The sequence below is a fragment of the Ursus americanus genome, chromosome 6 (assembly GCF_024610735.1).
Source record: "Ursus americanus isolate L20-20 chromosome 6, mUrsAme1.1.p, whole genome shotgun sequence".
In the NCBI taxonomy this organism is placed as follows: Eukaryota; Metazoa; Chordata; class Mammalia; order Carnivora; family Ursidae; genus Ursus; species Ursus americanus.
The window spans coordinates 27,030,317-27,056,733 of NC_142132.1; the positions used below are offsets into that span (position 1 = coordinate 27,030,317).

The 26,417-nt window shown below is 53.6% G+C and overlaps 1 protein-coding gene and 1 long non-coding RNA gene across 4 annotated transcripts; one reads left to right on the top strand and one right to left on the bottom strand.

Annotated features, from left to right (window-relative positions):
* The first annotated feature begins 849 nt into the window (after positions 1–849).
* LOC148109777 (uncharacterized) lies at positions 850–7,240 on the top strand. The gene is made up of 3 exons (XR_015724743.1): positions 850–1,231; positions 3,189–3,300; positions 4,160–7,240. It is a non-coding gene; the product is annotated as an uncharacterized LOC148109777 (long non-coding RNA).
* Positions 7,241–8,644: 1,404 nt separating this feature from the next.
* On the bottom strand, positions 8,645–13,527 carry KAZALD1 (Kazal type serine peptidase inhibitor domain 1). Of its 3 annotated transcripts, XM_045802908.2 has the most exons (6): positions 13,103–13,526; positions 12,183–12,225; positions 11,230–11,795; positions 9,917–10,077; positions 9,688–9,835; positions 8,645–9,495 (listed from the first exon to the last, which is right to left on the bottom strand). In XM_045802908.2, exons 3-6 carry the CDS (start codon positions 11,741–11,743, stop codon positions 9,401–9,403), a joined length of 918 nt encoding a protein of 305 aa, XP_045658864.1. In that variant the 5' UTR covers positions 11,744–11,795; positions 12,183–12,225; positions 13,103–13,526; the 3' UTR covers positions 8,645–9,400. The 3 variants fall into 3 exon arrangements, with proteins under 3 accessions (XP_045658864.1, XP_045658865.1, XP_045658863.1); XM_045802909.2 differs by lacking the exon at positions 12,183–12,225 and having other exon boundaries at positions 13,103–13,527; XM_045802907.2 differs by lacking the exon at positions 13,103–13,526 and having other exon boundaries at positions 12,183–13,081.
* Positions 13,528–26,417: the final 12,890 nt, after the last annotated feature.

Below are 26,417 nucleotides of genomic sequence, written 5' to 3' on the forward strand. Positions count from 1 at the left end.
CTTTTCTGTTGGGGTGCCCTGGCCCCAGGCTCCTTCCCGACCACAGCAAATTTTACAGATGACTGGGAGCCCAGGGATGCACAGTACACGGGCAAGAAGGGTTTCGGGGCGGAGTGGGAGGGAGAGCGGGGGAGCCTGTGAGCTAGTGAGCACCTTTGGGGCCGTGTATATGAGGCTCGGGGGCAGGAGGGCTCCGACCATGGGTAAGGGGAGGTAGGAGCACGTCTGAGCCTGTTCATGTTCCTCAGGTATTGGAAGACCACGGGACATCAGGATGGGCAGTGTCTACAGAATGTCTCATCTGTCCGTCCCGCCCCCACTTTATAAATGAGCAAGCTGAGGTCCAGAGAGGTTAAACGCCTTCTCTCCCATCATGCAGCTGGCTAAAACTGGCTCTGTTGGCAGAACCAGGATGAGAACCAGGGATCCTGACCCGTGGACAATGCCGTGCTCACAATTCTATCAGAGACTTTAGAGAAAAGGTCCTATTTCTCAGACACTGTAGATGACAGATTTGACTAATAACTTCTCAAAGAGATGGAAAAAGCTAGAATCCCCTGGCCCTCAGGCTGCCTGGAAGACAGTCAGGGCCCTGTCTCTCTAACCCCCAGCAGGTCCAGCAGTGACAGCAAGACCTCTCCTTCCCATCCTGGCTGCTTCCCAGCTCCTTTCTGGGGACACCTCGGATGCCCAGCGGTCTGTCTGGGAATACTCCACATTCAAATTCATCTCCTTGGCTGCAGACAACTCTTGCCTGACCCTGGGTCCCCCCAGCTTCATCGGAGGACCTAGCCCAAGACAAATTTGTCTTCTCTTTATCTAAGCTCTGATTCCAGCCACTGTGCCCTAAGGCTTTTGGTTTTGTTTTTGGTTTTTGTTTTTACTTTTTAGAAGTGTCCTCTGTCTCCCGCCCCAAATCTGGAGAGCTTTTAATCCAGGGTCCCTTGGCAATAGAGTCACTTGCCTCTCCGGAAATAACACAAGACCCCTCCCCCTTCACTGACTGGAACAAAAATTAATCCTTAACATCAGCTCTAGTCATTTGCCATAAATGTGAAATATCAGCGTGGTGACGACCTCCAGGGTTGCATGGCCCAAAGTCCTCTCATCCTCCGGGTCTCAGTCTCGGTGCTGGACTAGCAGGCAGAGGAATCTCGATCCCCACACCACTGTGCCCCAGATCCCCCCAGGGCTTCTGGAGGGGCTGAACTCGCAGGCACGAGGGGGAGCGGTGAGTTCCTGAGCGCACTAGGCTCTCCCATTCTTCTAATCGCCTCTCCCAACTGCCCGCCATTCCCCGGGAAGAGAGTGTGGAAAGAAGGGTGTGGAAAAGAGGTTGGCAGGGCAATAAAAATGTCAGGGCCTTTCCTCTCGGCTCCCTTCCCTCTCAATCCTCTCCCGCTTTCTCCCTTAGTTCCTCTCCGTCTCCTCCCTTCCCTCCCTCTTTCCCTCCCGCAGACCCCGCTGCAGCCACTGCCCGCCGGCCGAGAAGGCGGCATTTGGGGTACGAGGCGGGAGAGGTTAATTATTGTTCCCCCGCCCCCACGCCCCCCCCACAAGATGTATCTGACTGTCAGAAGGGGTGACAGATGAAGACAAAGTACAGGTAGGGCTCCGCGAACCTGGCCCTCCACGTACCAGCCAGGGGTGGGAGTGGAGGGGGGCGCGCTACCCAAGTTTTAACCCCTCGGATGCCGATCCACACAGCCGGGAGGGGCGGGGCGAGTTGGGGAAGCCCGGGTTAGAACCTGGGTCCCAGCTCACGCTCGGGCTGCGCCCCGGAGACCTGTTGGCCTTCTCCAGCCCTGCACCGGGGGATCTGGGGGGGAGAGGCAGGAGGGAGGCAGGGAGTAGCTCTGTCCCAGAGGCTGCAGAATCAAGGTCACAAGCAGTCATCCCAAGATCGTTACAGGTGCAGAGAAAGGGACTTGTGGAGGGGCCTAGGGGACAGGTAGGTTTGGGGGCCCAGGGACCCCCATGAGAGAGAGAGTTCCAGGACTCCTCCACCTTCTCCATGACGATGTCCCCCCTCACCCAGGTCTTCCCTTGCATCTTGGTCAGGGTGCGCTTGGTGTTTGAGAATGAGAGTTTGAAGCTGTGTGTACTTGTGATGATGGAACTCAATAGGCTCGGAAGGACTTGAATATGGTGTGTGTGTGTGTGTGTGTGTGTGTGTGTGTGTGTGTGTGTATGCTTGCACACACACAACCACAATGCTTGAGGGGCGTCTGCAAGTACCTGCAAGAGTGCCCATACCATGAGCACAATGCGGTGAGAGTGTTTGTGCCTGGCTGGAGAGCTCTGGCCCCAGAGGCACGGCTGTGGGGAGGAGTGTCTCAGGAGAGTGTAGATGGGTGCTGGCAAGTGCTGAGGTGTCTATATTTGGGAGGGTGTGAACAAAGCATGTCTTTCTCTGGGTACACAATAAATGCCCATCTGAGGGGATAGGCGTATACATCGCTGTTGGTGTGAATGTGAGCACAATTGTGTCTGTGTGTGTCTGCGTGTGCATGCATGCGTGTGCGGGGGCACACGTGCTAGCCCAAAGCTGCCAGCCTCTTCCTCTCACTGGCATCCCTCCCTTTCCTGACTCTCTTCTCTCCATAAGCAAACAAGGTGAAATAATTACTTTTCCATTTAAATGCCCCATGTTCAAGCCAGAATGAAAACAAAGTGATTTAATAAAATTGTCTTTAAAGGGGAAAAGAGGAAAATAAACGTCTGCTCTGCTCCCCTCCCTGGTGTTCAGGGAGGCCCCAAGCCCTTCAAAGTTAATTAAAACAGGAACTAAAATCACAGAATAGCTTACCAACCCTTTTCCCATCTCCGCCTGAAAGGTAAGGCAGCTCCCAGAAGGCCTGCCTTTGGCCAGGCACATGAGGCCCCCCTGTTCTCAGGCTCACCTTCACCCCGAGACCAACCCTCATCCGTGGCAGGCTTCTGGCCTTCCTGCCATACCTAAGGGAGGATGCTCTTCTCCTCTCCTCCTCCCAAAGCGTCATGAAAGGCCTTGTCTGGACATTTGAAGTCCTTGACGGACACTGGTCCCCATCAGAAGCTTCCGGCCCTTGCCTCCTCCCAGGACACAGGCTGCCCACAGCCCCTCCTGCCCCTCCCCGCAGGTCCCCTGAGTCCCCAGCTGCTCTGAGCTTTATCTGTCTTCACTGACCCCCTGGCCTGGTCCTCAGCTCCAGCTCAGCACAGTTCCGGCTGCTTCCGCCTGGTCTGTATCTGTTCCCCGTCAGAGGCCCCATTGGAGCTCCGGCCCTTCAGCAGCCCAGATAAAAGAGATGGATGGAGGTGAGTTTGGGGGTTGCCCCTCCCTGCAAGCACAGAGCTAGAGCCCTGGGCTGTGACAGGGGCTCCCTGAGGAGGGCTGAGGGTGAGGGTGAAGATTGCCAAGTTCTCTGGAAGCCCAGTTCCTACCCATCCCCACCCTGCCTTAGCCTTTTCCCTCCTCCAAATACCCAATTCCTAAGGCCTCCTCCAGGCAGGCACCAAGACTGCAATCACCCCATCTTCCAACACACACTTCAGCAGGAAGCTCCGTACTAGGTACCCCACCCCCATCTCCACGCAGCTCACCTGCCCAGAAACAGTAGTAGTGAAATGACCATTTACTGAAAACCTTTTGTGTTCCAGACACGTTACTTGTAAGATCTCTACTGTCATCACAACCCCTACAGAGCAAGTTTTATATTATTTTTCAGAGGAGGACACGGAAGAAGGGAACCCAAGAATCACCAGGGTATGCCCTAGAAAGCAGCAGAACTGACATTCAAACCTGTACTACAAAACCTCATGTGCCCTTGCCGGGCTGTCCTTGACCTCCAAGGACAAAGTTCTGCTCCCAAAGACCCACCATTGCCTTTCAGAGACCACTGCCACTGAGACCCCCTCCACCTCTACGAACTTTAACCCCTCTGACACCAGTTCACACTGTGGGGGAGGGGCAGGGAGAGCTGGGAAGCCAGAGTTAGAACCTGGGTCCCTGCAGGGCCGGCTGAGTCCAGGAGGCCTGTGGGGCCTTCTTCAGCCCTGCTTCAGTGATCTGGGATGGGAATGGGGGTGGGAGGTAGCAAATATTTGTCCCTAGGTCCTCAACTGTCATCCTGGGAGACCCCATCACTTCTCACAAAGACTCTGTCTTTTCTCCCAGGGAAGGCCAGACCCCACTTCAGCACCCTGAAGTCCGTGCTGCTTCCCAAGTGCCTACCCACCAAAGGGACAAGGTGAGACTTGATTATGGAGTAACATCTGTCACCCAAACTGGCTTTCCTAACTGTTCACCCTGTTCGAAGAGCCTTCAGTCACTCACGTGGCAGAGAAAATGTCAAAAAAAAAAAAAAAAAGAAAGAAAGAAATCCAGGCCAGGAGCCAGCCCAAGTCTTCAGCCCCTCCTCCACTCCTCCGACCCATGGGGACACAGCCCAGGGATCTAAGCCCTCAACTCTGGGAAGAAAAGAAAGGCTGAAAGAAGGGAAGAGAGGCAAAGAAGGGGCAGAAACGCTGGTTTTAGGGTGAAGTAGTCGGGCAGAGGTGTGGCCGCAGACCAGGGCTGCGGATGGTACCTGAAGACTTCTGGCCTTGACTGCGTCTGGAAAACATCTAGCAACGGAGGGAAGGAAGGAAGAAATCATTCAGAAGCACCTTTCCTAATTCAGTCCCAGGAATGTGTGGGTGTATGTGGGGAGGGGGAGGCTGTGACCTTTTCCAGGTCCAGGACTCACCCTTGTTTGAACCCCCTGTGCTGAGCCCGAACTGAAAGCTGGTAATGGCAACTGGGCGGGCAGTGGCCCAGGCAGCTGGGATGAGGCTTCATGGTCCAGTGGTGTTGGGAGCCGGGCCTCACCTCGCCTACCAGTGAGTCACCTGAGCCAGGCCAAGCCCTGGAGCCTACAGTCTCCTCCCCTGCCACCAGCACATCTGGGACCCAGCTTGAGCAGAGAGAGGATGAAAGAACACAGGGGCCCCAGCATGGAGAGGAGGGTGGGGAGAAAGGCAGGGATGACTCCATCTGAGCTGGCCTCCAGGTTCCATCCCGAGACTGCCGCCAGAGCCTCTATCTCTGTACCCCTTCAACTCCATCCCTGATGCTGACCTCATTCCTCTCCCTGGGCCCCATCTCTCTCTATCTACCAGCCCAACCCTCCCAGAGTCCTCAAACCACCCTCCATTATTCACGACTGACTCCCAGAGCTCCCGCCACTACCTTTCAGACCAGAGCCCTCCTAGTCTCTAAATGCCCCCACCACTGCCCTCAGAGAACTCATTCCTACCTCCAGCTTCCCAGACCCCATTCCCACCCATCCCAACCATCATCCTTCCCTCCCAAGATGCTTTGCATTGACATGTGAGAGTAAGATCATTAACATCTCATTACCCTGTAGATTTTCATAGCTGTTCACCCATTTAGAAAGAATCGAGTCATTTAGAGGGCTGAAGAAATGACCAAAATACATCCCAGAAGGTAATCGGCCTATGTCTCCAGCCTCTTTCTCTCTGCCCTAAGATGCCTGCACACTTAGAATACAGAGTCCTAAGTGACAGGACCTGAACTTTTGAGCAAAAAAGATCTTAAGGAATCTCCAAGTCCACCAGAGGAGTGTTTAAGCCTGTCTTCCCCTCACACATGTAGTCAGAGTTACACATACGTGTGCACATAGTCCTATACACTACGCATATATAATTACTCCAGGTCTACGTACATTCACATGCACAGGGTACAACAGAATGCAAGCTCTGTAAGGTCAGAGACGATGTGTTTTTCTGTGATGTATCTCCAGTTCCTACAACAATGCTGTCACATGACAACTATTTGTTGAAAGAAGGGCACATAATGGAACACATGCTTGCAAGTAAATGTATCCATACAGTATATACACATATAACAATACATCCATATATACAGTGCTTATGCTCACACACACATGAATCTACATGGTTATCCACATACACACACATGCTTTTAGATAATCCACATGTATAGCATATATTATGATATATGCACATACATGTGTATATATAGACACCTCACATACAATGCATGTAAGCACATGCACATAACTACTACGAACATACTACTGATATTACATAAATGTCACACACAGATATCACATATATACTACACATACATGCACATTCACATACATAAACGAATACACATGGAAGCATCTTTTTACTCAAAATTTTCCAATTTAACTGTCTTAAGGCCCCTTGGCCCAGGCCTGGCTGCCACAACCAGAAACATCCACCAGATGGCACTCTTTTGCCATGTCCCTACTCCCAAGCGTTGACAGGGGTGTCGCCAGAGCCGTCGCCCCTTTCGACCGAGGCACAAAACTCGCGGAGCTGGTGTACCCCAGGAGCTTCCCTCTCACTCCCCTACCCAGCAAGGTGCTGGGCGTGTCCTGGGTCCCCAAAGTCTGCAATCTCGGCCCTCTCCAAAATCGGGCTCATCCTCTGGGGCCTCCGGGCTTCTGTTGGAGGGGCGGACTGCCCCTTGGGGTCCCAGTTCTGCTCAGCCCTCAAATCCACCGCCGTTCACCAGTGAGCCAAGAGTTGGGCTTCACCCGGATTCTCTCGATTCAGAACAGCGCGGCTCAAGGACCTTTACTAGAAGCCTTCCTACTAATAAGGAGTCAGATTCCCCACGACGTCAGAGGAGGGAGTCAGGGTCATTCGTACACACGTAGCTCCTACACACCTGTACACACAGCCCCCCAATCCCGGCGTACTCCCGACATCCTGCCCTGGACGGCCAGCCGGGGTCAGCCAAAAGCTGAGAGAATGGCTGGACCCTGGGACCTAGTACCCTCAGCTAGGGAGGGGCTGGTCCCAGTTAACCGCTCCTGCACCAATACAGTGTTGACTCCCGATCTCTGGTTTGGAGTCGGAAGGAAGTGCATTCGCTCATCTTAAGCAAACCACTTAAAATCCCGGAGGTGGGGAAGTGGGGTCGGACAGAGGTCCTCCAGCCTCCCTGCCTAGGCCACTCCGAGTCAGCTCTCCTGGAACCTCACATTTCGGGTGTGAGCAACCTCAAACGAAAAACGCAGGGAAGGCTTGAAAACCCGTGGGGAGGCGAGGCCGGGAGTTCTAGCGGCGGCTCAGCTTCCCCCTCCTCTTCCCCTCTCTACCCCCCGGGAGCTGCGGGAAATTATTTATTAAAACGCCGCCCGCGCTCTCATTTATTTGCGGTGAATAATCCTCGGCATCGCAGCGCGTTTATTAAACCTTTCCCGTCCCCGCATTACTTTAATAATAAATCGCGTGTCACTTTTCGGCGACGTTATTAAAGCCCGTCCGCAGAGCAGAGGCTGGGAGGAGGCAGGGGTGTGGAGCAGCAGGGTTTCCTTCTATTCCGGGCTGTGGGGCCTCAACCAGCAGGGCCGGGAAGGGGAAACTGAGGCTGTAAGGAGCCTGCGCTCGAATTCTCTACAAAGTCTGCAAAAGCGATCAAGAAGTACGGACTCCCGAGGTGAGCGGTACTCCCTTAGGTTGGGTGGAGCCTCTGCTCTGCAGGTGGGCACGGTACTATCGATAGACCCGCCAGGGGGCGCCTTCGAGCACAGCGGGGAGAGAGTCCCCGGCGAAGACCTAGCCAGGGTCCGACAACACAGACCACGTCCCCTCTTTCAGTGCGGAGTAGACCGCCTTCTGGTCCGGACGCCAAATGACACGACCCCCTATCCCTGGCACACCAGTCACATCCCTACTTCTGCTTTCGCGGTCGTCTTGGAATTCACCCCAAGTATCGAACCTGCTCGAGCTGTCGAGTGCAGTTCTTGGGGCCGCCGGGCTCCACACAGGCCTAGTCAACCAGAGCTGTCCTCTGGTTAGCCTGTGGAGGAGCCCTGAGGTCCTGTGGAAGGGACGGCCACGCCCCCGGGTGGGGATTCCGGGCCACGCCCCTCCCCAGAGCCCGGGCTCCCCTCCTTGGGCCCCAGAGGAAGAGCTCAGACACTGAGCCACGTGCCATCTCTCCTGTGCTGGCGCCAGACTCTGGGCGGGGCGGGCGCGGAGCAGGCTGTCGCCATCCATACACAGGTCTCGGCCTCCGGAACTCAAGTTTTCATTTTCTGCTCCAATCAGTCAGTCAACACTGGGCCTCACCTAGGCTAAGTGCCTCGGCGTGGAGAGAGATGTGGGGAGCAGAAAAACTGTGGCTTGGCGAGTGACCCCCGGCCAGATAGGACAGGTCACAGTCCGCGGATAAGGAAACAAACTTACCTGACTTTGTCTGGATTCAGCAAGAAAATGGGTGGGTTCCTAGGGGAATCCTAGGGTGCGGCCCATACTCGTGGCCAAGCTTCTCCCCTCCTTCATCCAGTTTGTGTTTTTACACTGGGGCCCACCCACATCGACCTGGTTCCCCACCTGCAGGGACAGGCAGTCTAACTTGAGTCCAGCCCAAATGGAGTGCAGACCGGGAGAATACCCTCCTCCAACCAGATGGCTTCAGACTTCCTCCCTAGAGGGCAGGGTAGGCCCCAGCTCAAGCTTCCTCTCTGTACATCTGGCAGGCATGTGCTTCGGGGACAGGACCTACAGCTTCTGGAAGCCAGGGTCCTACTACCATGGGAAGCCTCCCAGGAGATGTGGTCTTCATGTGCACACTGCATGATCCACCAGGGCATGTGTGTCTGCTTGTTCATAAATCTTTATTGCGTGCCTACTGTGCCTAGTCCTGTGCTAGGCACTGTCCAATACACACTGGTATAAGATATGGTCCTGGCCTTGCAGTTTCCAGAAGGACAGGAGAAGTTAGACACGACCAAATGCCCATCTTACTGCACTGGCCTAAACCATGCTCCACTATGCTCTTCCAGACAACAGATGGCCAACAGCAAAGAGGACTGCAGTTAGTAAGTGCAACTGGAACTTGGGTGAGGGGGAAAATTTCTAGAAGGTGAGTTTCGAGGGAGGGTAAACTGAGGCTAGGCAAAGGTTAGGGACTAGAAAAATAACAGCAGGAGTTGTGGCAAAGGGTAGTTTGGAAGACTGGCTGAGCAGGGCTGGAGGGAAGGCTGTCAGGAAGAAGTGGAGGATCCCAGCTGCCTCTTTGTGTCTGCTCAGCAGCCGCCCCCCCCCCCTGCCAATACTCCCACCCAGCCTAGGGACCAAGAGGCAGCTGCTGTCTTCTGCCTGGTTGGTCCATGCTGGAGACAGTCCTGGCCAGGGTGCCTCCTCCATGGGCCCCTTTGCTTCCCACTTTCCCTAGCCTCTGCCTCTCTCCTTACCCTCCACCAACTTTTGTCTCCCTACTTACCACCACCATGTCTCCCCTATCAAGGGCATTAAAGCAATGAAAGGACCCTGCTCCCCCTTTCAGGTCTTTTCAAGAGCAGGGATGAACACTATCCCCACTCACCCACCCCCATAGGCCAGGGCTGCAGACCTAGTAGTAATCCTCGCCCTCTTCACTCTCAGCCTCCTCCTGAGGAACCAGATGCAGGGACAGCAGCTGCGGGATGCCTGTGGAGTTCAGCTGGTCTGCAAACACGTGTGGGTAAAGAAGAGAGAACAGGAAGGAGGCGCTGTCAGTCCCCCTAGGCTGTAAGAAAGCCATACTTGCCTATGCCCCCACATGCACATATGTACATGGACACACATTCAAAGGCCTCAATCTACCACCAGTCCCCCTCTCCCCCGGCCTGGTCCCCAGAGCCCAGGGCTCGCCCTTACCTGGTGTGAGCACTGTCAGGCTAGCTGGGGCCTCAACCTGGCCCAGAGCATTGCGGGCCAGGCAGCGGTAGACACCTTCATCGCTGGGACGCACAGCCTGGATCTGCAGCCAGCCTGTCACCTCAAATCTCTGGGGCCCACCCCTGAACTGGAGCCAGAGAAGGGGTCAGCAGGGTCCTTCTAGGGGGACCCTGGGCTGCCCAAAGGAGGCCTCTGCTCCCTCTCTTACCTGCACTGAGATGTGGGGATCATCCCCTGGTAGCTGAATGTCCAAGCCGTCCTTCCTCCACTCGATGGATGCCATGGGGTAGGCAAACACCTCACAGCCAAAGATCACGTCCTGCCCCGTCACGTTCCAAATGTCATATGGCTGCAACACGATCTGGGGCTCTGGGGACGGAGGTGGGAGGCCTGAGAACGGGTGGCACATCTGGCCCCACAAGCAGCCGATATATGAACTGTCATGGATGTGTTTGTGGGGGAAGACAATCAGCGCGGAAGTAAATACTCATCCATACATGTACGGGTACACGCGGGGACATATAAATGTAGGTACAGGTACACACAAGATACAAACTCAGAGATGGAGAGGTAGGTGCAGACAGGGTGCCACAGCTTGGCAGCCATACTCCATCCCTGATCACTCCCCTGTCCTCATTCCACCGTCTAGGCCCCTCTATCTTGCTACACTTGTAACCAACACCACCCTCTACTCTCCCCCCTTCCTAACCAGGTCCAGTTGCCAAAGACCGAAGAGCAGCCCTTCCCCCCCACACACATACCCTGGGACCAGGGAAGGGGGCGGGGGAGGGGGGATTCCCACGTGGGAAAGGCAGAGAACCTGAAACCAGATCTGGGCAGCGGGCAGAAAGCCTGCAGTTGTGGGGTAAAGTGTTGGGACCCCGCCGGTGTTTGTTTTCCTGGCAGCCCTGGCCAGGCCAGATCCCTCAAAGGGGCTCAGGAAGTGAAAGTGACTATTGCTGCCAAAGGAAACCTGAGGCCTGAATGGCCCTCAGCCCCCTAGATGGGAGGGAGGAGCTGGAAGAGCCCCCTCCTTCACGAATCCTGAGGCACGGAAGAAACAGAAGGGAGGTGGGGAGACTGGGCTAACAGCTTGCTTTACAGAACGAATCAGGATCCACCCAGAGAAACCCGATTGCATCTCTCTGGAACCCAAGTCTCGCTGCCTGGGCTCCAGCGGTCTGGGCAAGGTCTGGGGGTCTCTTCGCTCTCCCCGTTTTGAGACCAATCATTGGCTCTCTGCCTGCTCCCTCAGAGGGCTGGTCCCTGCCAGCCGGGTCTGGCGCTTTCACCCGCCTCAGGGCCCACAGCTTGTTGACAGAGCTCGGACCCGCACCTTCCGGCAGCGGTCTCTGCGGACCAGCGGAGAGAGCGGGCTCTTATACTGGACTCGAGGACTCCCCGGCCTCATCTTTTTCGCCCTGCTGGCCAGAGACTAATTCAGTCGGAGGCCAGGGAGCAATGCCTCGGGTGCCTCGAGTGCCCCAAGTGCCGAGGGTAGGGCCCCCAGGCCGTGCGTACCCGATTCGCAGGGCCCCGGGTGCGCCGCCGTGAGGTTGGCGTCAGGCCGAGCGCTGGCCGCCTCCAGCAGGCGGCAGATCTGCGCGTAGGTGCGACCGTCGGATCCGCAGAGCGGGCGCTGGGAGCGGCAGGCACACAGAGGCTCCGGCACCTCTCCGCGGCTCAGGTCGCCGCCCGCATCTAACCGGCACTCAAGCTGCTCGCCGCAGCGCCCGTAAAAGTGCGCGCTGGGGTCCAGGTCGCAGAGCTGGCCCTCGAGGTTGGCGCATTCCCAACAGCAGCCGCACGCGTCGCGCACCCGGCCCGCCAGGCAGCCCCGTGGCTCGGCGCACTCTTCTGGCCGGCAGGGAGGGCAGCCTTCGCCCTCCGCCAGCAGCCGCAGCCAGCCGCGCCGCAGGTAATCGGGGCCCAGGGACGGCCGCGCGCCTGTCGGGGGCGGTGTCTGCACAAGCAGCAGCAGCAGCAGCAGCAGTAGCGAGGGCAGCGCCAGGGCAGCTGCGGGTGGCTGTGGCATGGTTAGCTGGAAGCCCTGCGAGCACTCTGGGCATCAGCGCGTTCGTGGCACCCTGCCAAGGAGGGAAGCCAGGTCAGGAGGTCAGAAGCAAGCTCACTTTCCCTTGTACCAAAGTTTGACCCGAGCGCTGCCCCCTCCCCTGCTGCCTTGGAGTCAAATAGACCCTCAACACAGAGGCACGGTGACTCTCTAGGAGTCATCCAGTTATTGATTGGACTGTGTTTTTGGGCTTGGGGAGAAATGAGAAGGGTAATAAAGCTCAAACGCCAGCACAAACACACACACACACACACACACCCCAGAGGGAGCACCACACACCATCCCACTCTGAAGCTCCCTGCCCTAGAAGTGGATGAGAATTGATGGCCCCAGAACTAAGGAGTTGTTAACAAGGGTGAGAATGGGGAAGAAGTAATGCCCTGGGGCCCAGAGCGCTCACCTAGCGTCCAGGACTAAGCCCTTCAGAGCAGCGCGTCTCGGGTCTGAAAAAGCAGGAGGTGGAAAGAAAGCAGAGGCCAACAATCGGCTGGGCCTGCCAGCCACCTCTGCTCCGGCTTGAGGATCTCTGAGAGAGCCTGCGGACTTGGACTCAGAGAGCAACTCCTCCGCCCCTCTCCCCGCCTCTCGACGTCGCACACAACCCCCTCCCTCCAGTTCTGAAGCTGCCAATTTTATGCAGCCGCACGGGACCCTCCTGGGCCACTTCCCCTAGCTGGGCCAAAGTCACAGTGAGAAGTGAGGAGCCGTAACCGGACACCGAAGCTGGGAGAAGACAAGGGACAGGGTGGGGTGGGGGTTAGGAGTAGGGGATATGGGGGTGGCTGGGAAGCTGGAAGAGTTGAGTGAAAGTCGAGGTCTTGTCCCATCGGACTTTACAGTCCCTGAGGTCTGCCAGAGCAGCTGCATAATGGAGAGGCAGTGGGAGCTTTGGTGCAAAGCCCGGCGCTCCTGGAGGGTAGGGCCAACCAACGTAGTCTCCCCGCAGCCCAGGGCTGGCCTCCCGGGGGCTATCGCAAGCTTGTCCATCCAGCTTCCCTACCAAGAGCGCTGACCAGAGACTTGGCACTTATATCTGCCACCCCACAACTGGCCTCCTCCTCCCTCCCCACATCCGGCAGGTGCCTCAGCCCGCGGATGAGCCGAGGGATTATAAGAGGTCCCGGCTGGCCAGCAGCCTCAGGGAGAGGTGGGCGGGGCGCCTCCCCGCGGGCTTCTCTCCGGGTCGGGATTACAGGTTACATTTGCAAGGCCGGCAGGGCCGGAGGCATTCGGTCTCGCGGCCGCCACCAGCGCCACCGTGGCACTTTGGGCTGGGGGCGGGGAGGAGAGCATTCCTGGAGGCCCGCCCGTCCGCCTTACCGGGGGTCTGCCAGGCCCCGCCCTGGCCTGCCCCAAGCGGTTTACAGAAGCCGCGCTGCAGTCCAGTTTGCAGGGAGCGGAAATTGAGCTTTGCAGCCGGGGAGGTGACGGTAATTAGTCAGTCTCGTCCCAGAATGACCTGGTCCCCGGCCTAGCGGCCTGGACCTGGGCCTCCTGACCCTCCCTGAAGTTCAGGGCGGGCGACGGCCTCCAGACCGCCCAGGGGAATCAGCTCCGCATGCGTATTGGAGGCCTGGAGTCAAAACTCCCGGATGCGGTCCAGGACTCTAACTCCGGACCTGAACTCGGCTAAGCCCTTTCACTTAGGGGTTCCCTAGCCGCATGCACATCACTCCTGGCCAGGGGAGCACTGACGAGGTGGGCGAAAGCAGCTAGACAGTCCCCCTGGTCTCCAGAACACAAGAAGCACGGGGAGCGAACTTCACGCGAGGTCTCGCAACTATCGCGAGAATCAGAACAGGAAGTCTAGATTTTCAAAGCAGGAAAGGCCCGCGGGTTTCAAGCTGGAAAAAGAATGGGCGGAGCCAGTGGGATATGATAGTTGTGGGTAATCCCCTGTCCTTGGCATTGGGGCCACCTGAAGTGTTGACCTTGAGCAGAAGTGAACTGTAAGAGAACTGCAGGAAGCCCTTAAAAAAAACGGGGGTGAGGGGGCAGAGACATGAAATTGCGGAGCTAGTGGAGCCACTCAAGGAGGTCTCTGGCTCTGAATTACAGAATGCCTTGAGGGTGGAGATCACTCCCAATATACCGAGCGGAAGCCGTCGGGGATCTCATAATGAATTGTTACTAGCTTCAAAGACTTGGAGCCAGTATTTAAACAACAAACTCCCCAGACCTAGAAGCTCTTCACTTACCCCCACGTTATTGTAGCCGGTTGTTTACTTTCAGTCTTTGCTATGCTCAGCGTTTGGTATTAGGAATCGTGCCTAACTCTTCACTGTATCTTGTGCACCTACCTCTGGGCCTGGCAGCACAGTAAATTCTCGGTAAATATTTGTGGATTAAATGTGAAAGACTTCCTGTGTGTGAAAGTCAAGTTTAATTTGGATTTCTGAGTCGCTGATTGAAGGCTGGATAGACGGGGAACGAGCGCCCTCTGGTGGGCTTGCGGTTGGTGACAATAACATGACCGTGCATACAGTAGACACCGAAGATGTTGACTATGTAGATCTGCTTTAAGTAAGTAAAGACTTGTTCCACATATTGTAAAAATATTTTTAAAAGGGAATTTTTCGCAGAAGACAATTTGAAAGTCTAGATATGTTCCCAGATCCCCATCATCTGACACTATCCATTCAGACTGCAAAACACATTCAGTAACATCTATTTGCACACATTTTTGCATATTCATACTTTGAAAATGTTGGCTCAGTTTGAGTCATGCAAAACTGTTGGGTCACAAGAAAAGGATTCTCTAGTTTAGATAATGTGAGTACTGAAAGGATTGAGAAGCCAGGTGGCAGCATCCTTTACATCTAGATGAGGGAGACTGATTCAGATGAGGAGACTGAAGGTAAAATTTCTTGAAGAACAGATAGTCTTGCCTCTTTCTCCTCCCCACCCTTGACTGTAGATGCTTATACTAGAGAGAGAATGAGATATAGAATGTAGTTTGCTTTCCACTGTGAATCATAGCCTGGAGTTCACAGGTTATCATATCTTCACTTTCTTTCAGCCACTGACCCATGAAATAATTGTTAAATATAATGACAGAATGTAAATGGGTCTTATACAGATGAACAGCATAAGATGAAACAAGGTGTAAAGGATCACTGTATAACTTGGTAAGAAATTACTTGGGAAGGGGGCGCTTGGGTGGCTCAGGCTCAGGTTGTGATCCTGGGGTCCTGGGATCAAGCCCTGCATCCGGCTTCCTGCAGAGCAGTGAACCTGCTTCTCCCTCCCCCTCTGCCTGCCGTCCCTCCTGCTTGTGCTCTCTCTCTGTGTCAAATAAATAAAATCTTTTTAAAAATTACTTGGGAGGACCACACATTCTAACCTGTCACTTCATGAACCCTGTTTTGACATAGCTGGTGAAAATAGTGGGGTTGCAATTTTGATGAAGAAGCAGAAGTGAAACAAATGGTCCAAACTGATCCATTAAAGATGGATACAGACAAATTGGGCTTCCTGTGAATATTAGAATCACTTAACAAAGGCTCAACATAGATGATTAAGATGGAATAGCATGTAAATACCTACTATAGTGAACTTATCAAAGTGAACAATATGTATAGGAAGATAAGGTTAAGTGAAAAAGAAATATATGGATACTGTTTATCGTATATATCATCAATAAAAATAACACCCTAAAACAGGGGCCCCTGGGTGGCTCATTCGGTTAAGCATCTGACTTTGGCTCAGGTCATAATTTCAGAGCCCTGGGATCTAGCTAGCTTGGTGGGGAGACTGCTTGTCCCTCTCCCTCTCCCTCTGTCCTTCCCTGCCACCCCTGCCCCCGTGCGCTCTCTCAAAAAAAATTTTAAACAAATAAATAAAATCTTAAAAAAAAACACCCAAAAACAATTTGGAATGAGGCAAATGGTTGTGTATAATGCTTACTATTCCTTTATTTTGTAAAATTATTTTCCATAATAAAAAAGTAGAGGCTATTTTTATAGGTAAATTAGGATGTTGAGATACATTTAGAAAGATGGGACAGACAGTGGGAAGAGAAACATAATTCAGCTACAAATAGCGTTACCAAATGAAAGGTGGAACACCCAGGGGACTAGCTGTCTGGAATACCCATAGGCATTAACTCAGATTAAATGAGCTTTAAGACATGCAGAGAAAGATCAGGTGAAAATTTCTTTAATGTACTTAACTTATATCCAAAGAGGCAATCCCCCCCCCAGTGTCCCATCCACTTTTGAGACGGAGAATGTAGCTCCATTTGACCTGACGACTTGGCCATATTTTGTATTAATAAACTTAGAAAGGATGTTTAAATCATTCAGACTCTTTCCACATTTCTTGTTCTCTTTTTGTTTTTAACTCCCCCCCCCATTTTGAAGTATAACGGGAGAAAAGTGCACAAAATAGAGATATAGTTCAATTAACTATTACAAAATGAATACTCATGTGATCATCCAGGTCAAGAAACAGAACATTGTTAACTCCCAGAACCCCCCATCATGTCCTATTAGAACCATTAATCCCTCCTGTTCCCCCTAGATAACCATTTCTAACTCTGTATTTTAATCTTACCTGGTTTGACTTCTGTGTAAATTGTGATACACCTAGGAATGGAATTGCTCCTTATCCAACATGTGTGATATACATGTTTCAACATTAGTAGTTATTACCAAACCATTTTTCCAGAGGGACTCTATCAATTTACACAGTCCCTAGCAGTTAATGAGAGCTTCCACTGTGCCACATCCTTGTCGACACTTGGTATTGTCAGTCTTTTAAATTTTAACCATTAAGTAAATATTTTAGAGACTAAGATTCTAAGATGGCCAGTCCACAAGGATTCCTCCCCTGGATTTTTAAAAAAACTTTATTTTGAAATAATTTAACATTTGTCTGTAATTGAAATTTTATCACATGTATAGATTTGTGTGACCATAAAGTAAATAAATGGGTCTTCTGGGGTATGACGGACTCAAGCTCACACCAAGGGAAAAGCTTGTAGAATCTATAATAGGAGACCAGGGGCACGTGGGTGGCTCAGTCGGTTGAGAGTCTGCCTTTGGCTCAGGTCACGATCCCAGGGTCCTGGGATCAAGCCCCACATGGGGCTCCCTGCTCAGCGGGGAGTCTTCCTTTGCCTCTCCTCCAGCTCCTGCTCTCTCTCTCTCTCTCAAATAAATAAAATCTTTATTTTAAAAAGATTTGTAATAGTGACCAAATGTCATTTAATAGATAAGTTGCTTTTTATTTTTTTAAGATTTTATTTGAGAGGGAGACCAAGAGAGAGACAGAGAGCAGGGGGAGGGGCAGAGGAAGAAGGAGAAGCAGGCTCCCTCCTGAGCAGGGAGCCCAATGAGGGGCTCCATTCCAGGACTCTGGGATCATGACCTGAGCTGAAGGCAGATGTTTAACCGACTGGGCCACCCAGGCGCCCCTAAATTGCCTTTTAAATTATTATCAAAGGTCATTGAAGGGAGGGGCGCCTGGCTGGCTCAGTCAGGGGGGTATGCAGCTCTTGCCCTCGGGGTTGTTTGAGCCCCAGGTTGGGTGTAGAGATTACTTAAAAAATAAAATTTTTAAGAAAAAAGTCGTTGAAGAGAAAGGAGGCTAGTTGTCAGGAAAGCTAAATACACGTTTTCACCGGCTACCTGTTGGGGCAGCTGTGGGCAAGGCTAGAGCCCCAGAGTCACTGGTTGAAGTCCACTGTTCATTATGGCACACTCAGGAGGAAAGATTTGGTGATGACAAGTGATGTTCTCCGAAGTGGCAGGCTCCTCAGTCCCGCCTTACTTTTTACTTGAAGACAATTTTCTGTAAACGAGGTCAATGAGATAACTTCCTGCTGCCACCTCTACAGTGATTCCTTGTCCCTTCTACCATGATTGTATATGTCCAGATGATTCCCAGAGTTCCATCTCTGGCCCAGACTTCTCTCCTAAATATCACACCGGTACATTCGAACTGATAAATCCACTTCTAACATTTTCTTCCAAGCAGCCAGGGAACAAGGCCATAAACAGCTTCTGCCTGCATATATTTATGGCTCCCAGAAAAAAAAAATCAATATATCAAATCACAGGGTGATTTTATTGACTCTGCTTGAGTGATATGCTCAAAAAGAATTAATGACATGGCCGAGGCCTGGCCATCCTGGAGCATGAGTCCCCCCCTGTAGCAGACACAGTCGGTGCCCCAGCCATCTACCCTTGGCCACACCAAAGTCTACCTGCAGACAGTTCCTGTACAATCTCATGGGTCCCTCTGCCCGAGGGAGGCCTCTGGCTCCTAGAGTGAGCTCGGGTAGCAGGGCAGGCTAAAAACGCCAGAGTTAACTCAAAAGCAAGCCACGTCCAGTGAGGGCCAGGAGTTGAAGGATAAATACCTCTCTTCCTTTCCTTCCTGGGATCATTTTGAGGTGTATTCTGTCCAGTCTTCCAGAGGGCTCCAGTGGGATTGAGCTCCAGTTACCCTAGGTGGTAACTCGCTCACTGATGCACTCTATTTGCTTTTCCTCCCTTCCCTCCATCTGTCTCCCTCACCGTGTTTTCTGGGAGAGTTCCCAAATAAACAACTTAAACTCAGCCCTTGTCTCAGGAGGTGCTTTCTGAGGAACCAGAACTAAGGTAACCCCTGTAAAGGCCATCTGTCTGGGAGCCCCATCAAGACCATATGACCAGGAAAAGATCTCAGACCCCAAACTACATTTGTGACAGTATCCTTGCTCACATCCCACTTTCAACCTTTGCTTTTAAGATGTAACAGTGCAGTGTTGGCTTCTGTGAGGAGTTGGGCAATAGGTTAACATACAAGACCTCTCTGAACTGGCTATTTCCCTGAAACCAAGGAAGAATCTGGAAAATGTATGCTCAGAACTCTGGGGAATAAATGGTGGATGTTTTCTCAAGGGCTGATGGAAGACAAAGAGCACTATTAGGCAGGAACTACATGACTTTTAAAGAACCACACCATGTAGAGAACTCTGGACCCTCGGCAAGCATCCGAATATGGTGAGTATAATCCTGAGCGGAAAACAGCTGCCATCTCTGGTCAGTGTGGGCAACTCAGCACTAACACAACAAACATGTTAGAAAGAATAGGCTAGGGCCGCCTGGGTGGCTCAGTCAGTTGCGTGTCTGCCTTCGGCTCAGGTCATAATCCGAGGGGCCTGGAATCGAGTCCTGCATCAGGCTCCCTGCTCAGTGGGGAGTCTGCTTCTCCCTCTCCCTCTGCCCCTCCACCCCACTCATGCTCTCGTGTGTGCGTGCACCTACTCACTCTCAAATAAATAAAATCTTTAAACAACAATAAAAGAATAGACTAGAACGAACAAACATGAGGCTCAGTAGGAACCTCTGAGCTTGAGAAGTCCCTAAGCCTTACATGTTAAAATGCTCAGCCACATGAAATCCCAGAGGCCTTCGAGTATTCTACCCTTTTCCCCCACAGAAAGGTACAGGAAGAGAGGTACCAAGAGGTAGCAATCAGGAGAACTGTGTCTAGCAAGCCTCCTGCTGGTTCTGTCCCCCCATTAAGGGAGACCCAAGTGGGGATTTTTTTAAGTAGAATCACACTGAAGTTGGACTCAAGAAATGGGTAGAAAATGGCGCTTTAAACAAAGCTGAGATCTCCAGGGTCCCTAGGGTTGACTTAATGTCACACTGCCCTCCGCAACATTTTTAAAAGAATTTGGGTTTCTCACAAGACGGAAGACTGCTGTGACCCAGGTCTTGTGCTTCAGGAGCTGCCAAAGGCCAACTCTGGCCACCTCTGCAGCGGATGGCAGCGAAAAAGGCCCCACGGGGTAGGAAGGGCCTCACAGAAGCTCTTACTCGAACTGAGAATCCAGGCTTCCAGGCAGCTTCGCCAGCAGCTGAGACCCATCTGAACCTCAGTTTCTTCTGAGAAATGAGGGTGAATTCAGCCTTTAGACGTGTTGTATTTGGCACAGTGTTTTTGAGTTTTTATCTATTTGCCAATATTTCTGTAGTGAGAATTTTTATATAAAAATCCAGAATTTGGGGGCCAGAGTCAGCAGACCAGGATGTTCAGAGAAGCCGGGGGAAGAACTCCCAGCTGCTCTTAGTGCTGAGATCGGGAGGTAAGAAAAGTCAGAGCTAATATCAAGCTGCTGGTGCTGCCAAAAAAAAAAAAAAAAAAGATTGAAGAGAAAAGAAAAGCTGGGGAATTTCGTCCACCCAGCAACCATTGAAGATAAGTACCGGCTGCTGTTTTCAGTGGGGCTGGCGCTCTCTGGCTCGCCACAGTCCTGATGATGGGGCCAACTTCACTCGGTTAAGATTCCTGCCTGCCCCTGCAGCCTTTGCGGTTATGATCCTTGAACCAGATGGTTCTTTGGTGCTAATTCGCAACAGCAGCAGCAGCAACAGCTACCACTTAGCAAATGGTTCCAGTGTGCCAGGCACCGGGGCTGGCAATTTACTCACATGAGCTTGTTTCAGACCCACAATGCCTTGTAAGGTAGGATTATTAACCTTACTGTTTAAATAAGAACACGAGGTTCAGACCTGTAGGTAAGTTTGCCCACTGTCACACTGACCCGGAAGCAACAGAGTCAAGACTTGAACCTGGGGCTGCCGAGGTCTGAGGCACCATTCTTACCATCGCACTATCCTGACATCTCAGTGTTCTCTTTGTCAGCCTCACTTCGGCGCAGCTGGAGCTGGAACTGCAGCCGGCTGCTTATAAATGTAAACGCCCCGGCCTCTGTCCTCCCAGCCCAGCCGCAGAGATGCGAGTGAGTGTGTGCCCAGCAGCGGAAAATCAGGAGGTGGGAGGTGATGGGGCACAGCCTTGGCTGTAGCATCTGGGCCCCTGAAGCCAAGCTGCTTCGTGGTTAGTATCTAGAGCAGACAAGAGAGATGAGCAGAGGCCGCGGGGGAGGCAGGCCGGTCTCCTGGGAGGGCGGGACCCTTGAGAGGCCTGGGGGAGAACCTCCAGCTGCTGGGGTGCTGAGACAGGCAGGTGGAAGGTGAGAGAGTTACGGCCGACACCTGAGTGGCTGCTGTTGGCAGGGCCTCTCCTGGCTCTGGGGGCTTGGGGGTGGCGGGTTGCGGTGAGTGGAAACCGGGTGGCTGTCTGAGCTGGGGGGCAATGTGAGCCTCTGAGCCATGGAGCTTAGGGGTCCCACCCGTGCCTTCCTCCTTCTTGCCCCTCACCCCTCCTGGTCTGAGTGGTCTGTGGCAACCAACCAGGTTCCTTTGCAGGAGGCAGCCCAGCGACCTCCCGGGGAAAAACGGGATTGGAGCCTTTCTCGGGGGCAGCAACCTACCTGAAGCCTCAGGGCCACCAACCCCTGCAGGGCAAGGACGTGAGAAGGACAGGGAGGAAAGGACTCGTTCGTTCGGAGCCCCTTCACCTCGGCGCGGCCGCGACTTGCCTGGCTCGGTGGGTAGCAGGGGGGATGCGGCGCGGTCAGGGGGCGAAAGCACCGCGCGGTTCCGTGGCCCGGTGAGGTGAACGGCGCGAGCCCAGAACCTGGCGACGGGCCTGTGATCCCGCGGCCGAGGCCTGGAGCGCCCCCTGCGGGGGGCCGAGAACCGCGCAGGCAGGTGCCGGCGCGGGGCGAGGAGGCCGGCGGAGGGAGCTCCAGCCCTGCCCGGGAGCGGGGTGAGCCCCCATCCCACCTGCGCGAGGGCACCCCGCCCGGGGGAGGAGGGGCGGGAGTCCGAGGCGGGTCGGATTCCCAGCCAGCTCTCTCCTCACAGGAGGCGGCCCATTATCCGGCGTCGTTAAAGAGCAATTAGATGGAAATTAAGCCGAGAACAAGTATTGATTATCTCATTAAGGCCGGGGGAGCCCGCTCTGTCGGTGAGAGTTTACCGCCGCTCACCCCATTATCTGCAAGGTGAAAGCCTGAGGTCATCAAAACCCAGGGAAGTATCGATCTTACCCCTAACCCCAAACCCAGTCCCGGGCCCTCCCGCTAGAGCGTGTAGGCTCTAGAGAGGTGACACCGGGGGTGTGACGAGGTGGAGGAAGATCTCAGGCCCCCACTCGCTGGATCTTAGGTTCCTTTCATTTTCTTCTTCTAAATCATTATTTTTCCCGATGCTACTGGGGTGGGGGGAGGCGGGGCCAGAGATAGTTCACATCTCTCTAGGGCGGTAGAGGGGACTCCCCTAGTTTACAACCAGGGAAGATAAACTAAAGTTGAAACTTAACCCCAAGTATTTGCCCCTGTCGACACAGTGTATAGGGTGTCCCTGGGCCCCAAACCCCTTACCCTGCATGGAGGGGGAACGTCTTAGTTCTAGATCACCACCATCCCCAAAGGAAGAGATACCTGGGATCGCCCCCAGACCCCCCAAGTCTTAGAAACCTCAAAGTTCAGAAGAGGCTTCCCCAGAGTCCCAGATGATGTGACCGTTGGAGAAAAATCCCAGCATATTAGAAAGAAAAGTTGTTTTCATCCTACTTCTGCTTCTAGCTAGCTGTGTAACCTCGGGCAAGTCACTTGCCTCTTCAGGCCACAGAGTCCTCAAAAGAACGGGGTTGGAAGAGCCCTAAAGCTCCTGCGCCCTCAGACACAATAATCTGTCAGACAAAGTGCTGAGCTCAGGCTGGCCAGCCTCAGGGGTGCAGCTGTGTGCCCAGCCCCTGCCTGCCCCCCAGGAGCTTATGCCTCAGGGGGAAGAAGACATGGAACAGATCATCATGGAAATAATTAATAAGTTACAATTAGGATATGAATGAGAAGGAGTGCAGGTGCTGTGAGGCTGTTTAAGCAGGGAGCGAGGGAGCTTGCCCAGGAAGCAGATGGTTCAGTAGAAACACAGAGAACGCCTGTTGCCCACTAATACATTCAACACACAGTTAACCAAACTGGGCTCCAGAGCCCATGGTGAGCAGAACGACGGGTCCCTTCTCTCTGGAGCCTACCGTCCAGTGAGGGCGACAGATATCAATGATAGAATCACACAAATAAAGGCAAAAGCACACATAGGGTACATGAAAAATATGACAGAGCAGTGAGCAAGAATAAGAGGAGGAATTGACTTGGGGAAGAGAGAAAGGCAAGGAGAGCGACTGTCACAAGTCCCTTCAAGCGAGACTTTGGGAAAGCTGGGGGAGTCTCCTGGAGAGGGCGCACCTTCCTCCCCAACTCGCCTTGCCTTGGGGCGCGCCCAGAGACGGCGCAGAGAATAGGGTTCCCGTCCCTGACACTCCCGACCCCATGGTGGGGCTCACCTGAGAGAGTTTCAGGCGAGGCCGGGGGCAGAGGGGAAAAAGGCGGAGGAAGGGGGGGCGGAGGGAGGGATGGCGGCGGCAGGTGGTACGGCCGGCGCACACCAAGTTGGCCCGAGCCGAGCGTAAGGCGCTGCTGCGGTATCTGGGCTCATCTCCCTGCCCCGGAGCCGGGCAACTATTAATCTTGGTTGACGGTTTCTAATGTCCTAATTGGGAAGTGGGGAGAGCGGCCCAGTCCGCCCTAAAGGTAGAAGCGGCTAATGGGCCTCTTCATCACCGCCAGGAGCGGGTCCCTGGCGGAGCGCGAGGGGCGCTGCGGCAGGTGAGACGCGGCGCTGGCGGCGGCCCTTAATGAAGCCGCCCGGCCGGGCCGCCCGCGCTCCCGGGAGGCAGGCGGTTCCAGGGCTGAGAGGGCGGTTCGCTCAGCCGCGCGCTGGGGCTCCCCGGGGCGCCTTTCCCTGAGGAGGCCTCCTGGGGGCGCCGTGCCGGGGTGGCTGGGGGTGCTGGGTTAGACCTGAGGAGATACGGATCTGTGCAGAGGTGACGGGAGTTGCACGGGATATGGGGGGAGGAGGGGTCGCCCTGCAATAAGCGAGGACCGGGCACAAAGTGGGCGCCCCGCAATGTTGCCGACCCGCAAGGCCTATGCACGACGTGTGCAGGGCGGAGATGTACGAGCAAGTGCGCATCCGTGGGCTCCCGGGACCCTAATGACTCCAGAGTCTCTTGTCTTTTCGTAGCCGCGCCCCTGCCCCTCTGCGACTCAGTTTCCCTTCTGGAGGGGGTTTGTGAGCTCCCAGCCCTCACCTCTCATGTCCTTGCCCCGCCCCCCCCAGCATATCCCAGCAGGACCTGCAGCCAACCTAGTCCTACCAATACGGTTCCCCTCACCCACCCCCATGTGGCCCAAACGGCCGGGGGCTGGTGGGGGTGGCGCTTGGGCCCACCCAGCCGGGTCGGCGCCGCACTTCCGCTCCCCTGGGAACCGCTGAGTCCCGCAGTCGCGGCATCTCTGCGGGGTTCGCTGTCGCTCGCTGTCAGCCTCTCCCGCCCCCTTCCCCCTCCAGCCGCCTCAGAAATATATTGTATTCTCACCTAATCCTGTTCAATTACAGCATAATAAAACACATAATAAAAACCTAATTCATTTTTCTCCCGCGCCCCCCATCTCCCGGCATCTTCTTGCTCGGGATTAAAAATTTGTCTTCATGCTTGTGGCACCGCAGTCCCGGCGCGTCCGCATCTCTAATGTATGAGCCGGGGAGCTAGGGACCCGTGGGTTCCGCCGTCTTCGCGCCGGGAAGGCGTCCGCTAGTCACCTGAGGACGCGGGTGGGGAAGGAGGGAGAAGTGCAGACCTGAGTGCGGGCCCCATTGGCAGCCACCCCTCCCTTCCACGGGATGGCCCGGGGCTCAAAGGCCCCCAGATTTCCAGTGGCAGGGCGATAGCCTGTAGGTCCGATCCGTCAGACCCGGTGTGGCCTCCAGGGGCCGCAGCGTGGGGCAGGTTTCGGGATGGAGTTTACTAAGATCTGGCTACCTGATGCCGCCCAGCCCCCTGACGCAGAGCACAGCCAGGCGTGGAGGGCCCGGTGTCCTCAGCCTCCATTCTCTCCTCTGCTTCTGATCTCAGCTGGCCCGGCCAACATAGCTCTGGCTCATAAGTTCCTACCACCATCCCCAGTCCCTAGGGACTCTACCACCCTCTGATCACATTGTGAACAACCTGGATCACTGAAACAAGGTTAGAACTTCCCACAAAGAATTATTAAGAATTCAATAAGAGAAAATTTCCTACAAAGGCACAGTACCTGGAGTTTACAGGGGGCAGATCTGAGACCCAATACTATACCCCAGTGATATCTCCTCATGCCTTCATTTCTTCCCTCATGCATTTAGGGCAAGGGTTCCCAACGTTCTAGAATTATAAAACCTTTAGTTTTCTAGTAATTTTTTCACAGTACCCTAGACCAAAAGAAATATCTAGTAGTTCCCTGTAGGTACTTCGGTCCAAGCAATTTAGTACATATTTATGGCCTAACTCCTTTGTACCTGTTTGAAAAACAAATACACATACATTCTGGGGGGGGGATATATTTCTTAAAGATTTTATTTATTTGAGAGAGAGAGTGAGTGGAAGGGACAGGGAGAGAGAATCTGAAGCAGACTCTGCCGAGTGCAGAGCCCAATGTGGGGCTCGATCCCACAAGATCATGACCTGAGCCGGAACCAAGAGTCAGACGCTTAACCGACTGAGCCACGCAGGGGCCCCAAGGATATTTTTATGTAATTTTCTTTATTATTATTATTGCTTTTAAGTAGGTTCCACACCCAACGTGGGGCTTGAACTCACCACCCCAAGATGAGAGTTGCATGCTCTACCCACTGAGTCAGCCAGTTGTCCCCCCCCTTTTTATGTAATTCTTAACCTTTGTTACTTACTAGTGGGATGTTGTGCCTGTTGAGATCTGCGAAACTTCTCAGAACTTAGAATCAGCTTGGCTGCTGCCACCCTCATTGCCTGTGCCACATGGACTTTTTTAGTCACAGCAGCCATCAAAAATCCAGTTTTGCAAAGACATTGAAAATAATGCAGCACGGTCTAATTTTGAAACCATGAATTTGAGCTAGTAGTTTGTGCAATGTCCAAAAGATGCGGAGTATTGCTGGGTTCCTCTTGAAAATGGAAAATGTCCTGCAGCAGTCCTGCGAATTCATTGTGGCAGTCCGGGATGCCTCGGTACACAGTTTGGAAACCACAGATTTAGGGAGTCTGCCTGTATCCTTTACACAAGTCTCTTTGGTGGTCTTGGAAAGTTTGGGACAATTGACTGGAGGTCATCTGGTTTGGCCAAAGGAAAAGAACTTGAATTTCATCTACAACTCAGGGGTCAGATACAAGCAGGGCAGTCTTACAGCTTGAGGGTTTAGGTGTTGGAAGCCAGCTTGCAGAAATGGGGCCTTGAAAGAAAATCACTAGCAGTGACAAGCAAGTCCAGCCAGGAAGAGCCAGACTCAGCAGAAGGACTGGGTATCATAAAAAGGAATTCTTTCAGGTATATTGTAGGATGATGCTTAATCTTACATCACTACTACCCAGCACTTCCCTACCCCATTGTGCCTTGGTGCCCTGGGAAACAGGCCATGAAAATGAAACTGTATGGCCAGAGGCCCAAGCAACTCTGCTGTGGGACCACTCAGTGCGAACCGGACCAGAATAAGGTGAAGGTATCTCCTTTCCAGCATGCCTTAAATGATGGCAGCTCAGTGTGAGCCCCAAGAAGCTGCCCCAAGAAAGTCAGCACTACAGGGCACGAACTGCCACAGGAAGGAGGCATTGTCATGTGCAGAGAAACAGACCACAGAGTTGGACACAGTGGCTCTGATTACATGTGAGACACTCTCTCCCTCACCCCCTTTCATTTGGGACTCGTGGAGAGACACAG